Genomic DNA, 15,829 nt, shown 5'->3' on the forward strand with positions numbered 1-15,829 from the left:
TGGGAAATCTGTCCTCCCTCCCAGGATTCCACACTTGAACTTTCGACAACGGCTCATTTGGAGCCTGTCACGGGAGAATAAAACATGCCAGTTTGTCACAATCCCCTGATTTCACTTCAAATACCACACAAACTTCACTTATGAAAATGGGGAAGTTTTTTGGTAAACCCAAGGATTCATTAAAGAAAGGCAGCAAAATTTTCAAAGAGAACCAAAGCATTAAAATATATTTTTCACAACTGTTCCAACTATTTTACAAGTCCAAGGACCTACCTTGACCACTTACTGTCCTGTGGGTTGCTCACAGTGATGAGTGAAGTAATTTTCCTGGTTGTTTAAGTTGAAATTTTTTTTTCTCTCTTACACACACTGTCCATCTGAATGTGGACTGCATGGGACATAATAACAGCGCAGATGATGAGACTGAGCTGGTAACCACTTCCCACATTTTATTATTATTTTTTATATCTTATGTTAACAGATAGGTATTTTTTTAGAGACAAGGAAGAATTCAAATTAGTTTTGAGAAATGAACTAAAAAATGTCTCTTTCCACAATTAACCCTCACATGATGACTTCAGAGATACCACCTTAAATCCTGAAAGAACTAGAAGCAATTTATTTTCCTAAAGGTTCATATTACTTCAATAGTACAAAGCTGAGATTTCTACCTGTGAACACTATCGCTTTGAGAAAATTCCAGACTTGGGAATACATTAGAGTTTTTCTCATAATTTTATCATTATTTGGTTGTGTGTGTTTGTGTGTGTTTTTATCAGAAGTTTTTACAGCTGCTAAACTCCCAATGAGGGAAGTATAGGCTGGATGACAGGTTCTCATGTGCCATTTGTTTAAGAAAAATAAATGAAGGGTGAGGCTGAGATAAAAGACCAGGACCTCAATAAATATGCTTAAAACCAAGCTGTTGCTTAGAACCCTAATATTTCAGCAACGCTTTCTCAGAGCTTTGCAAAGATCTTCCGATTGTCTCTCTGATAAACAAAACGTGATTTATGTTTTGGAAGAACTACTGTGGTAAACACTGGCTAGAGAAGAACATGCAATGTTTTGGTTGTTAAGGCAAAAAATACAGGGAAATAGTTAGTTGTTGGTCTCAACCACTATTTTTTAGTCTGTATGGCTAAGCTGCCCTCTCTCTGTCTCAAATTTGTAATCCTACTGCGATTTCTTCTTTATGGTTTTAAGCATGTTCGTAATGATTAATGTAGTTTACATCGGGATGAATACAAGTGATGATTTGTTTACAAATGGGATACAGGCAGGCCAAATTATATTAGCTGGTTTTGAAATTAGATACTGCTGATACCTTAGTTGTCATGAAATTTGGCATGGGACCTGTAGCAGCCAGAAGTAGGTAGGATATCTTGTAATACATCTTGATTTTTTCAAACCATCTGAGATTTGTCAAAGAAAAAAAAAAAAAATCTTACCTCCAGTTTTCTCTTAAAAGTTTCCATTATTTAGATTATTATTATTGTTTTATTAGATGAATCCTGTCAATACTATTTTTTCTTAGTCTTGTCCAGAGATGTTTTCCCTATGACTGGCTCCTGAAAGTCTCTGTGCAGAACCGGAGTTCTGCAGAACTCTTTTCCCCGGTATCATTTCCTTTTTCCCTCTTCCCAAAAGTTATTGGGAGATTTTTTTCACTTTTACACCAGAGCGTACTCGGTCCCTTTTTCATATCAAATCATTCTTATGCATGTAACAAGTCATTTAAAACCACGTATTTGGTAGTGCTAAAACATCAAACAATTTGTGAAGTGATTGTTTGTTCTCTGTTCCCATCTTAGATTTCTTGCTCTTTGTCCTTGTAGAGTCTTCTCTGATAAATAAAAGTGATAGTGCTTTTATTTACTGCCTTAATTTCCTGCAGTAAACAAACACTGCATGTTCATTAATCATTCAGTGACAAAGGACACTGAGTATTGGAACAAAACTTGTATATGTTTCTAAGCAACCACAGCATTTTGCTTCATTTTTCTCTATCAGTTTCAACGGCAGAGCTTTGATCGCATTGTACTCTCCCATTGCTTTCCCAATGGAGTAATAAGGGAAAAAAGAAATCATCATTATAACAAAATTTCAACCTGATAAAATTCTTAAAGTGAATTCAGTAATTCGGTCCCCTAAATGAGGACTACGAAGGTCGTAAGAACTTACATAATCTTAGTTTAACCATCCACTCGGTACACTGTGCTCTAAAATAGGAGAAGGATATGAAAAACTGCAGAAGGGTCTTATGAAAATGTACGTGCACGCTTCGCATACCCCTCACCTTCGCACATCTTTCTTCTAAACAGTGAGGGTGAGATTGAAATACAGATCTGTAATAAATTCATGAGCAAAACTGATAAAACATGTCCTTGAATAAACTGTGGACCTAACTTGGCTAATGACGACTAAGATAGCTGACCTAACCGTGCCATCCTTTTCTCCTGTACCTGGTCTAGTTTCTTCAGAACTAGCTCAGTACTTGTCCGTCGTACTCCACAAACATCCCGCATACCTGCTGTAGTGCCTGCTGAAGTCTGTAGTGATGCGAAGGAACGCTGAAGCTGCAATATTTGGTCTACTAAATCTGGTGTACTAAATGCCCTTTAGCAGCAGCGGAATTATTTTCTAATGGTAAAAGCTGAATATAATATCACTTATTTAAACTTCTTGATTTCCTGTCCACTTGTGATAAGTTGGATGATTATTTGAGCAATAAAGCCAGTTCTTATTTGCTGCGTTGATGCAGCGGAATGCCCTTCTAGTTACATTGTTCAGCGGTTTGTGGATCAAATTGCATAGATTAATAGCCAAGGGACATGCTGAACTTGAACTGGCTTTTTGAAAATTCTTTTTAAATGAAGATGCACACTTGGCTGATCCACCTTTATAATTTATACATTTAGCTGTGAACCTCTCCAGCTCCCCTGTATAATTCGCTAGGCGAACTGAATACTGTAACTTCTGAAATGTTCCATACTTTACTGATCAAGCTGCATATTTTGTAACCAGAATTTCATACACAGATACTTTGTTAATCAAACTGCATGCTAAATTGGTAAAGGTGGCACAGTATTTCAAGACATAAGCCCCACCTCCATTCTTCTGTCTTGTTAAATTTCTCGCTTACTGTTCTTGATAGTTTTTTTCCTGTTGTATATACAGAAAGTATTGCTTAAGGCAAAATGCACTCGTATGAAAATTTTATTTTACAAACACAAATAGATCGTTAATGTGTTTCTTAAAGTTTATGTAGAGCAAGTGACAAGCATTCAACATCACTCAACAGAAGAAACTATGCAATTTGAAGAGAGTTAATAACAGTAAAACCAGTGAAACGGCATAGCCAACTATCAAACACACTTGAATATAATTTTCCAGAATTTCTTTTTCCTGAAGCCTTTTCCTTGGGAAAGGTTTAGCTTTCCCTACTTGGAATTCTGCCTGCTGTGTGCTAGAGCTTTTAAAGCTGAGTGTTCAAACATTAGATCCTTCTTGATGTTTTATGATAAAAATATAGCATATGTAATTTAATTAATATAATGTTTGTCTTACAAATGTGCCCATAATTACAAAATATATGGCAGACATACTGGAAATACCAGTCAGAACAACCTAATGGCAAGGTAAAGAATGCTTCCACACAAAAAATACAGAGTTTATTCTGTAAAATGAATTCATTCATGGGTGAAAATCTGGGATCTGTCACTGATGGTTAGATACAGCACATGAAATTATTATAATTTTTATTAAAATAAGGAAATATTAGGGAAGAGGGGAAAAAAGAGAAGGCAAGAGACTAAGCTTCAGAGAAATGCATCTTTCTGTCTTGTTTGACTGCTCTGAGCCACAAAACTACTTGAAGAACTAGTCATCGTTTACTTAATAACCATGTACCTGGATGATTACTGGCTGCAATTGTAAGTATTGAAGGTTTGCTTCCTGAAGCTAGAAAAAGGAGGTTGATCGTGTGGGCACATGTTAATGAAGCTAGGATGAAATGTACTTGATCGAGAAGTCCTTAGGAACTGCAGAAAATATCAATAGCAGAATCTCTCCTCATCTCTGATGAACCTATAAATGTGACAGTTGCAGTTAAAGCTTTAATGAATGTTAAGCTTAGCTGGGTGAGGAAAACAAGGGAATGGTCCCAATACTCTTTCCAATCCGGTGAGGTAAGCAGTTTGTGGCCAATGAATAAAGTAAATACGATTTGAATCTCCAAACCATCAGTTTAAAGTATAACGAGAAATTGGAGAATTGAGAATTTAGCGTAAAAATGCATTTAGCTTGCATTTTGTTTTCAACGCCTGTACACCACATGGGGATTTTGTGAAATATTTGGAATGCGGTAGTGTATTGATAGAGGGAACACGAGGACTGTGCTTCTGAATGCGACCCGGAGTTAGTCTACCATCCCCGTTCCCTTTGAAACTGCTACCCTCAACGTCCTTAAAGGAATGCAGAAGAAAGCACAGAACATAGTTAAGGATAAAGTGCCTGGTTTGTTCTAAATGCCAGTGGCAGAAAATAGACTTTGGTAATGAAGTTAGAACTTTAGGATGTTGTTAGCTTTTTTGCTGTCAGTTTCATTAAATGCAAAAGAGTACGCTGAAGTATTTTTAGCAAGATCTTGCATGAAAAGACATCTTTTCACCATGCTAACAGTAATTTGCACTGGTTTTAATGTTGCACTATTTTGCTCATCAATACGTTTCAGGTAGACCAAACCATGCATGTAGAATTACCTTCTCCTTACTTTACAGCTTCCCAGGTATTTAGTCTTGTCCATCTCTGCCGTGTCCTCTGCCTTTTGATCTGCATTCTTTATTCACATGTCACTACAGGCACAAATAAGAAAATATAACCAATGTTGTTATGTTGTATTGTTATGTTGACCCTAGAGCCACGTACTATGCTTCTAGATGTCTGGGAAGACATTAGCTAAAGGACAAAGGGCAGCCATCTGGATACGGTGTCTTCATTTTCCCCAGGGTGTTAGAAATATTTCTATTTTTTAAAAATTTTCAGTATGTAGCTTGAAAGCCCGGATGAACTTCTCTAGAAGCACTAAGAAGGGGGACAGGCAAGAAATGGTTTCATATTTATTCCAAACTTTAAATTATTACACTGAGGTTGAGATGTGAGACTGCGTTGCCTGCTGAGTTACCTGGGACTTGTTCAGATGGTGACAGAACAGTAGTGCCTGTTCCCTGCCCTCCCGTGAAGCCAGCGCAGATCTAAAACTTACCTGTGACCAATAGAGATTATGTGCAGACAAAACTCTTTCATCTTCTGTGCAATGTTCCCACTCCTCTCCATACAGCTTTCCGCACAGCAGCGGGGGAGACAGTCCGTACTGTGAAATGTTGTGTTACACTTGGCATGAAAACCACAGCATCCTTGAAGTATTGCTGACAAGATTTTAAATACAACCTCCTTTGTTATGATCGTACAAGAGGAGTCAATGGTGTTGCATTAAACTAACAAGACTGCCTTGAGGCCTTTTTTTTTTTTTCTGGGACTTACTGCCTTTCATTTTTTTTTAACTTCTGAACATTGTTTCTACTTGGATGTTTTTAGTCTTCTCTTACAGTCTTAGCGTTTTATCAGCTTTCCTAGTAATAATCTTTCTAAAAAATATTAATTCTTTGGAAGAATAGCAATTGATCTTCTCTGACAGAAATGGGGAAAGTTGCTTTTTGCCCAGGTGTGTGTATCTCTGTACAAGCGTACGTTGAGGGGGGAATCGTTTTGTGCCATGCTTCGTCCTCCTTGGCGGTGCAAGGAGTGAAGACAGTGAGTTACGAGGGATAAGGGTGCGTTCCTCTCTATTCCGTGGTGTTAGACGGTTTGCGCATTGGAAACGTAACTGTCCTGCACAGAGGTTTTCGGAGTCGGCATCTTCCCAGTATTCTCCTCTTCCTCACCCTCCCGCTTCCAAACAGGGCTGCTGGAGCGCCTGCTCTTGCGGGACAAACACCCAGGTACAAGTTTGCCCTCGCGTTCCTGATACGCTGAAATCTCGATTCAAAACTTGGAAAAATCCCAGTATCTCTTCCAGCAGGCACTTCTAAAATCTCATCTTCATAAAACAGAAAAACCATGCTGACAGTGTTTCAACCCATTTGTTTTCCAAAAGCAATTATTTTTGCTTTTCACTAGTTTCCACCACGTCAAGCTATCATTCTGTATTTTTGTAATTAGCGTACCTCTCACAGGAGTGAATCTGACAAAGAGACACTCGCTCAGAAGAGCAAACAAAACATTCTTACCACCACTTGGCACAGAGGGAACTTGCAAAAAAAAAAAAAAAAGTGTAATATTTGGCTTTTTTGCCTGCATGTCACTCATGGCTGTGAAAGTTATTCTAGTGCATTGGTTTTATATCTCCCCATTTATCTGAGGTGGTCTTTAGCTGAGGGGAAGGGAGGGGGTGTATGTTTGTATATTTATGTGTTTATATATACATATACCTGCACATAAATAGAGAAGCACATAAATATTTATACAGGTGTGTATATATATAGGCATGTGTTTGTATATATGCGTGAGGGTGTATATGGATGGGATTCGGTTTAGGTTGTGTCAAACCCAGTTTATAGTTATAGCAGGAGTCGCTCTTTGTATTGGGTCTGCGTGGCAAGATTTTGGTAGCGGGGGGGATTACAAGGGTGGCTTCTGTGAGAAGCTGCTGGAAGCTTCCCCCATGTCCGACGGAGCCAATGCCAGCCGGCTCCAAGACGGACCTGCCGCTGGCCGAGGCCGACACCATCAGCAATAGTTGTAGTGCCTCTGGGAGCACAGATTTAAGAAGGGGGAGAAAAAAACCCTGAGCAACAGAAACTGCAGCTGAAGAGAGGAGTGAGAATATGTGAGAGAACCAACCCTGCAGATGCCCAGGTCAGTGCAGAAGGAGGGGAGGAGATGCTCCAGGCGCCAGAGCAGAGATTCCCCTGCAGCCCCTGGGGAAGACCATGGTGAGGCAGGCTGTCCCCCCGCAGCCCAGGGAGGTCCACGGGGGAGCAGATCTCCACCTGCAGCCCGGGGAGGACCCCACGCCGGAGCAGGGGGATGCCTGAAGGAGGCTGAGACGCCGTGGGAACCCTGCACTGGAGCAGGCTCCTGGCAAGACCTGCGGCCCCGTGGAGAGAGGAGCCCAGGCTGGAGCAGGTTTTCTGGCAGGATTGGTGACCTGCGGGGGACCCACGCTGGAGCAGGCTGTGCCTGAGGGACTGCAGCCCGTGGGAAGGGACCCACGCTGGAGCAGTTTGTGAAGAACTGCAGCCTGTGGGAAGGACTCACGATGGAGAAGTTTGTGGAGGACTGTCTCCCGTGGGAGGGACCCCACGCTGGAGCAGGGAAGAGTGTGAGGAGTCCTGCCCCTGAGGAGGAAGGAGCGGCAGAAATAATGTGTGATGAACTGACCCCAACCCCCATTCCCCGTCCCCCTGCGCTGCTGCGGGGGTAGGTGGAGAATCCAGGAGTGAAGTTGTGTCTGGGAAGAAGGGAGGGGTGGAGGGAAGGTGTTTTGAGATTTGGTTTCGTTTCTTATTACCCTACTCTGGTTGATTGGTAATACATTTAAGTTAATTTTCCCCAAGTTGAGTGTGTTTTGCCCATGTCGGTAATTGGTTGAGTGATCTCTCCCTGTTCTCATCTCGACCCACGAGCCTTTCATTACATTTTCTCTCCCCTGTCCAGCTGAGGTGGGGAGTGAGTGAGCGGCTGCGTGGTGCTCAGTTGCTGGCTGGGGTTTAACCACGACACTGTTATCCCCATCTGTCTCAGCTTTAAGAACTGAACTGACTTAAAGCCGAGAGCCAGTGGATGTATACAGCTCATCCGTAGTGGCTGGTTACAACTCTGGCTATTGAGCTGCTGTTAACTGATGGCATATTGAAAGTCATCGCTGTTGTTCGATCTGTAATTTATTTGTTAATGATATACAAGTTTTCACTGGGACAAGGAATCAATAATGAATGTTTTATGTTTTAACAACATAAAGACATAGGAGTTGCTTGTTCAGAAAAATGTCCCATTCTACTATTTTTCTCCAACAGTGATCCATATGGTGTGTTACTAAAAAGAAAACAACTGTGAGTGAACAAATATGAAATACTACAGACATAAATCTTCATTGCTGTTTTCCTACCAAGATGGCCTTTGTTATCTGGTCTGTGAAAAGAGTATGAAAGATTAGTCACTGATAAAGCATTTTTATATCATTAGCTTTTATTTTCTGTAAGGCAAACTTATTTTTTCTTTTATATATGTCTTAAATGTTGACATATATTTTTAATTTCAATTAATACTTTTGGATTCCTATCTCCTATGTATTGTCTTGGTGAAATAGATTATCTGAATATTTTTTAATGTGGACAGTTAGAGTAAATTATGGATTTGTAAATGCTCTTATATTTCATTAGCATTATTTCTGTCCTCTTCATTACACAACCTGCAAGGCTGTTCCTCTTTTGACCTGTAACATCTTTTGTCCTCAAGCTGCTCACCTAGAAGTCTCTGAAACCCTCAAATTTTTCTAAATATGACTAAGCTGAAAACATTTTTTTAATCTGGCTCACTAGTAAATATATTAAACACAAGTCCTGCCAGGACCACATTTTTAAGCTTTTGAAGTATTAAAATTTTATTAAAAATTCCTACTCTTTGTCATCTCACTCTTTAGGATTTATCTAGAATGTAAACCACCTCTTGTTATTTGATTTTTTTCATAAAAGGAGGAGTAGGTGCTTTATCAATAGATTTATTTTTTTAATCAATAGTACCCTGATTATTCCCTATAATGTAATATTAATCCAACTTTTATTAGCTATTGTGTATAGTGGGAAAAATTTGAAAAAGAGTCCCCACCGTCAATCACTTCAAATGCACCATCTCAGAGGCTTAATTCAGTAGCTTAAACATGACTAAAGCCCCCCTGAAGTACTATAAAATCCTTGGCAGTACCACCGTCTCTCTAGAAGCTTTCAGGAGGGAGGCAGCCATCTCCTCTCCAAGTAGTTTTCTTAATAACGTGTTTCATTTTCGTATTCACACCTGTTCATAGATCAACTTTGTTACAGGCATGGGACTGTCAGAATTTCTCGAGTGCAAAACCTTAATGGATTTTCATCCCCCTTGTCAATCTCTTACTTTTTAATTAACTCCAATCCAATGTTATTTCTACTGAATGGATATTTATAAAATTTCTTGACATTTAATTTTCATATTAGGGTGTTTATTTTCAGTGTTCTCTGCTCAGTGAGGTAATTTTTGTTGTGTCGTGATTTTAGCTGCAATAGGGTGAATTCAGGTTTACTTTCTGTTTTCTTAAGAAAGTCTGTCAAAAAAAAAAAAATGCCTCAAAGCATAACATTTAAAGATCTTTTTTTTTTCTTCACGATTCCTTTGCTGTCCTTGACACAAATAGCTTACTCTGTCCTAGACCAATGTTAATAACTGTAATATAAAAATAAAAAAAAAAAAAGTTGCAGAAATGCCAGCAAACCCTGTAGTGGATATTATTGGGACTTTCTTGTTGAAGGTATGATTGCATTCATATTCCTATGAGCAAAGCTCATGTCCATATACAAACTATTTTTTCACCTTTTTTTCATTAATATGTTGGATCATGTCTAATGTGTAAAAAATAGTCTATTTAGGCTTGATTTAGCTTCAAAAATCTTGAAGGGCTTATGCTAAACAGGAAATATTTCAGAGGAAGTGTTACGTTAAAATTTAAAGTAAACAAAATTACTGTTATGTTGGAAAGAGTCTTAATGACTTTAAAAAAGCCCTCATTTATTTTCCCTCCATTTAAATGTATCAGTTTTAATAGCAAAACAAGTAGAGAAATTCCAATGTGAACACATTTTAAAGTAATGACCAAAGATTATCAATATTTTACTGTATTTCACATTTTATTTTCTTCACCTATGGCATCATTAATCCCACTCCTGAAGGGACTTTAATTAAATTACAGCAGAAATTTCAGTGCTGAGTAAATCTCTACTTAAGACTCGTAACACGAGATCTCTTTGGTTCAAAAATGTACTGTGTAATTAATTTTATTTATGCTGTTCGACTCTGTTTTCTGTGATATTAAAAAGCATATTGGCAAAGAAAATGACATTATTGCTGGAATAAAATAAGAGTGATGAATCTAACAAGCTTTTCTGTACCTTGAGAGTCATCTGACTTCCCCATTCAGGGAATTATTATACATATCCCCACTCAGGGATCATTATACCTAAGAGGTCTAGCAGTTTAGACAAGAGAATAGTAATAGAGAAGTCCTAACTAATGCTAGTTTTCAGCTGTTTGTTACTATTTCCTCACCCATCACAGGCAATTATAATTACTTATCGGTTCCATGGGACCACTGTAGCAATAAGCATCACTATTTGTGATGAGATTTAAAAATGAGGAAAAAAAAACAGGTAAGGGTTAAGTTGTTAAACTTGCAGCCGCATTAGACTGTTATAGGGACGATGGGAGTAAGGGATTTGCCTAGCTATGAAAATTTTGTTTTGCTCCATTTCATTTACTAGGCTAAAAAAAAACCACTGGTTTTTTTTTTTTTTTTAAACCATGAATATTTTAGGAAAAAATATGAAGTAGTTATCTCTGACATTTGTATTGACAGGTTGGCAAGACATGTTTGGGGAATCGCAATAATTCAACATCTCGTTTGAAGACAGCAGAAACAGATACAAGCTTTCAGGTATTCTGTTTCTGAGAAATTCTCGGCTTTTTATTAAATGGTCTTGTAAAGCATGCAATTACTTGAAGTATATTTATGCTTTCCACGCTAACGCTTTTGAGACAGACCTGCTTTCTCAGTTCAGACTTTGACTGTACCTAATTGCGATTCATCTGTTCAAAATGGTTTCTGGTTGGTAACAATTTGCAAACCTATTTAATACCTGAAGAACTGGACTAGCCTAGTAGTCAAATGATTTGATTTGATAACATGATGTCCATAGCCCTGGGAATAGGAGAAGGGAGAAATTTCCAAAATTATTATATATCTGCAATGATGTGAAGCTGTATTCAGCCATGGTACCAATGGAACAGTCTTAAGCAAGTTGTACACCTGAGCTCTTCATTTGATAGACCAAGAGAAAAAGCTAAAAATCACCACGATTATAAAGCAGCATCAGACTTGTATGGTTTTGCACTGTCAAAGATTGTTCAATAGGTTTCCTTTAGCAGAGATCAGGATCCTTTTCTAGACGCAGTTGACAAATATCGTATTCTGTTGTAGTAGTTTAAAAGTGGTACATCAGTTTAACAGAAACACAGCTCTGTGAGCACTATTTTTAACACACTTTTCAATTTGCTTATGTATGTGCATATTGTGTATGCAATGCTTACACTGATGCTATTTTTCACCTTCAGCAGAAGTTGCACAGCCCTCCGTGGACTAAACCTGAAGATAAAAAATCACCTGAAAGAAATGAGAAAAAAATTGAAGAGTCTGTTAGTACAAAAGAAAAAAAACTCTAAGCACTACTAATCTACACTAAAAATGCCCATCACTTGCTTCCATCTTCATATTCTTTTTAGTCCAGAGGCATGAAATGTACCGGGTTTCTAAAGCATGCATTTTTCACTATTTTATGAATGTTTGTAAATTAGTCTAGAATAGACCAATTAGTACCTTCCAGCAATAATCCAAAATGGATGTTTGAAGAAATGCTTTGTAATACAGTCCGGTTTTTGAACTCTTGTTCAACTGGGTCAGTAATTGCATACTATATATTAGTTTCTTCGTAAACAACAGCCATTCTCAAGCATTTTCTCAGTCTGTTCTATTTCATGTACCTTTATGGCAGATTAGGTTATAAATCAAATTAAGAATTAAGGGGCAGCTAATGTGGGGGGAAAAAAAATATCTGTGTAAACATAGTTGAAGTACAATACAACTCATAAAAGCAACTGTAAAAATGGAACAGTGGGGGTCCATGTATACTTACCTTTCAGTAACACCATTTCAGATCTGCTTACTTAAACAATAAAAGCTGTTTGTTTGGTTGTTTTTTTTCTAACTGCTATCACAACTAGTCCATTTTTGAGCACTGATGTGTTGACAGAAATGCAGAGTTAAAGGGATGGAGATAGAGTCATGGCTTTTAGGATCCAAGCAAAAATTTTTGCAGGTAGAACCGAGTTAAAATTTTACAGCTTTGAGTACTAGTCATGGGAAGTCAATTCCATCCCTCACATTTGTGCTGATCTGCACAGGATAAATATACTTTAAATGGTAAAACCCCATTTTGTCCACTACAGGTGGCCCTTGGTCGCTCCAGCAGAGAGAAGTTTTTTGGTTGGGGTGAGCTCTGTGACTCCTCAGTTCTTCCAGTTTCTCATGGGTCACATACCTTATGATGAGAAAGCAGAAACGAAGGGGAAAGAAGGAAGAGCAAGTGCTTTTGCTTCTTTGTATGTATGTCATTATTGGTCTAATTTAGGAATTCATATGCCTCATCTTGTTGAGACGCAGATTGTTCAAGAACTAGTGCCTTAGGAACAGTTAATTGCCCACTGCAATGCTTTTTTGTTTTCCTCTTGCAATGAAGTCTTTTAAGCAGTTGTAACTTGTAAACTCCCACCTTCCTCTTACTACACACAGCAGCACATTACAACTTTTAGTAGATTGAAAGTAGTTTACTTGTATTAGTTTGCTTTTCCTTGCTTTTGAATCAGTTTAAAAAGCAGATAGACAAATCTTTTATTTCATTTAGTGGTGCACTCTGCTTCAGTTTCCCCTTTTAAGGGTTTACCTATCCTTCAAGAGTCTCATCCAACAGCTGTCCGTTCCTTGCTGGTGTGAATAATATTTCACCCTGATGTGTTGTATATGCTCCTCTACTCAAAGGTAGATATTTCAGAATGGTAGGTAGATATTTCAGAATGGAGAAATTACAACAATTTTAAAAAGAAAAGAAACTCATGAGCTGACCAAATGATGGCAAAGTACTGCTCAACAAAGTCGTGCTACTATCAAAGAAAAGATTATCCATGTTAAGTGTCAAAAGAAGTGAAATCCTGGCCACAAAATCAGAAATCAGAAAGGATCGCTTCTGATCCTAAAATCATTCATCATCAAACCGTACCTATCAAATACCATATGCGTTTGTTTCAGGCAAATGTGGGCCACATAGCAGACACCTGCTGCATTTCAGTTCTAGCCACAGCAAACCTGGCTGAAGACAGTCTGCTGTATTTCAAAATTTTCAGAGCAAGAGACTTGTGATCCTGTCATATCTGCACCTGGCGCTAATTTCTAGTTATGTCAAAACCAACATTTCTTTGCGTATGACACACCTTAACTGAAATATCTAAGGTATGGGCTGAAAATGTCACTGAAACTGTTTCAGTCATTTGTCTAGAAAGGACATGGGTCTTCATGTACGCGTCGCAGAGGAATGAGGTAAGCTGTCCTGCCTGGCATTCGGTTCACCTTTCCGAAGAATTCAGCAGTGCTGACAGCATATCTACTCTTGTTATAACTGCTTATTACTGCTGTGTCAAGGGATGGCTTGGGGTTGGTGTCCGCAACGTAAAAAACCTGTACCTTATCGCTCACCAACAATCTAGCTTTTGTTTATTTATTTATTTATTTTAACATACATGAAACCTGTGAATGGGTGAGCAGCCCTCTGCTTTCTGGGAATGTGCATCATGTAATTGACATTTCACCACCAGATAATTAATGTAATAAATTTGTTTACCATCAGAAAAACAACACAAAGTATTGGGGTGGGTGGGGTGTTGTAAGGTTACTTTCTGTTTTGTTTCCCAAAGGTTTATTTTTAAGAAGCTTTCCTCTAGCTGGGGGATCGTGATCTGGGGTATGTTTGCATGCATGTATGCTTTCACTTTCGTACGTCCCTTTTCCTAGGTGACGGTGAAGATCAGGTGATATTGAACTGAGCAAAGCTATGTTGGTGGGGAGAATTAATCCTCTTGCTTTGATTAAAGCTGTAGAAATCAGTTATGTCTAGTCAGAGGATTACTTGACTACCTTCAGATGGGACATTGACTGCCACTCGTTTTCAGTGTGATAACAGCTTGACTTCTTGAAGACGATGACTGGGGGAATCCCTGCTTATCTTCATACCTACTATTTTTAGAATAATCCACATAATGATACAGAACGAAGAAAAATAATGATGGATAAATTAATCTTTTATCTGTATATGGTGTAGGTATATCTGATCTATTTTGTAGGTATGGCTTAACAAATCTTGCTAATCTGAAGATTCTACTCTTTTATCGAGAGGCTGGTACAGGTCTAGAGTGAAATCTATCCTTCTTGGTTGTATCTCAGAGAAGTGCAGTTCAAAACCATATTAACATCTTCTCAGTTTGAGAGAAAACTTCTTTTCAATTTATACCTGGAAAAAAAAAGAAATCTTTTAGGGAGGACATTGGACTGTATAAGAGTTTGTGTGGTAAAAGTCAAGGATTTTGAAAAGAAAGAAAGAAAAAAAAAAAAACCAAAAACTACCCACCCTCAATAATGCTTCCAAGCATTAACATTGCTTGTCACTAGCGAAGGTGTTTATATTTTCCCCTCAGTGGATCAATAACCATTCTTTCATTCCAGCCGTGAGAGTGAGTAGTTTCACATCCCAGCGCTGGGATGAAGCTAAACAGACCTTGCTATTTCCTCTGATTTGTAGTTACTCAACTTTATAAAGAACATGGCCATAAAGGAACTCCAGTTTATACAATCGAAGTCACAGTCGCACTTACTTGGTCTCTCTAGAATACTCTAAACCCCTTTTATGACCAGGTTCAGAGAGAACCACATCTCTGGGTTTGTTTCCCTGTGCGGCCTCGTCATACCACAGGGCAGCACATCTTCAGAAAATGTTTTGTAATTCCGTGCAGTCGCCTGGCAACCAGGTCATGGACCATATCCTTCTCTCTGCGATTAAGGATTACACACAAGGAGGCAGACCGCTGCTCTATTAAGTATTCTGAAGTTTAGCAGTTACAAGCAATTTAATTTCCAGTTTAAGAGCAGGCCAAACATATTCTGTTTTGTAAGAGGATGAGACGGATTTTAGATTGTTTCAAGTTGTAAACTTCTGTTCCAATTTTCCTTTTGTGTAACAGACTTCTCTGAATTAAGCTCTCTTTATCCACCCGTATCTATGTGCATATGTATTTGTAAGCATACGTGCATATTATATATATGTATATACATAAATTTACATGTAAATATGCATATACCTATATGAGTGCGTATGTAGATTAAAAATTCTGAAGTGAGATTTCATCCATGGTCAGATTTTACTTTGCATTAGAAAATTTGTAACTAAGAGGAGTTCACTTTACCAAAATGACGAAGATCAAGGCAATGCCTATTTACAAAAATAGAACACTGTGTTCCTCTGATTTTCTTGTTGAAAAGCTATAAAAATGCCTAAGCCTATTTGTGTTTAAAATGGGTCATTTTCTGCAGTAGAACATGGCAGATCATTGTGCTTGAGTTAATTTTATTAGTTTGATTTCTGTTTTAATCATCAGGATGCATAAAAATAAGTCTTGGTGCTTCCCTGCTTATAAGTTAAGAGAATGAATCCAGCCCACTGTTGACCTTTCACACTGAATTTTATATACATAGGGTGTTTTTCATTCAGTTATATGATAACCTGTGAAGTTTGTATTTGGGGTTTTTTTTCCAAAATAATGGGCTATAAAACCCCAAAATTACAGTGGCAGTCCAGTTCAGATGCATATGTTACAAAGTGGTCAGAAGGACTGACTTTTCCATTTAAAGTCTTTCAATATGAAC

At 38.2% G+C, this 15,829-nt stretch overlaps 1 protein-coding gene across 1 annotated transcript in view; it reads left to right on the forward strand.

The window, feature by feature from the left end:
* The window catches only part of LUZP2 (leucine zipper protein 2), a 204,193-nt gene extending 192,620 nt beyond the window's left edge, over nt 1-11,573 (forward strand). Inside the window, exons 11-12 of the mRNA XM_010563716.1 lie at nt 10,664-10,741; nt 11,419-11,573. Of these exons, the coding sequence (XP_010562018.1) occupies nt 10,664-10,741; nt 11,419-11,526 (186 nt within the window). The 3' untranslated portion in view covers nt 11,527-11,573. The remainder of the gene's footprint in view (nt 1-10,663; nt 10,742-11,418) is intronic.
* The last annotated feature ends 4,256 nt before the right edge of the window (nt 11,574-15,829 follow it).

The sequence above is a fragment of the Haliaeetus leucocephalus genome, unplaced genomic scaffold, assembly GCF_000737465.1.
Source record: "Haliaeetus leucocephalus isolate CR32 unplaced genomic scaffold, Haliaeetus_leucocephalus-4.0 Scaffold173, whole genome shotgun sequence".
NCBI lineage: Eukaryota > Metazoa > Chordata > Aves > Accipitriformes > Accipitridae > Haliaeetus > Haliaeetus leucocephalus.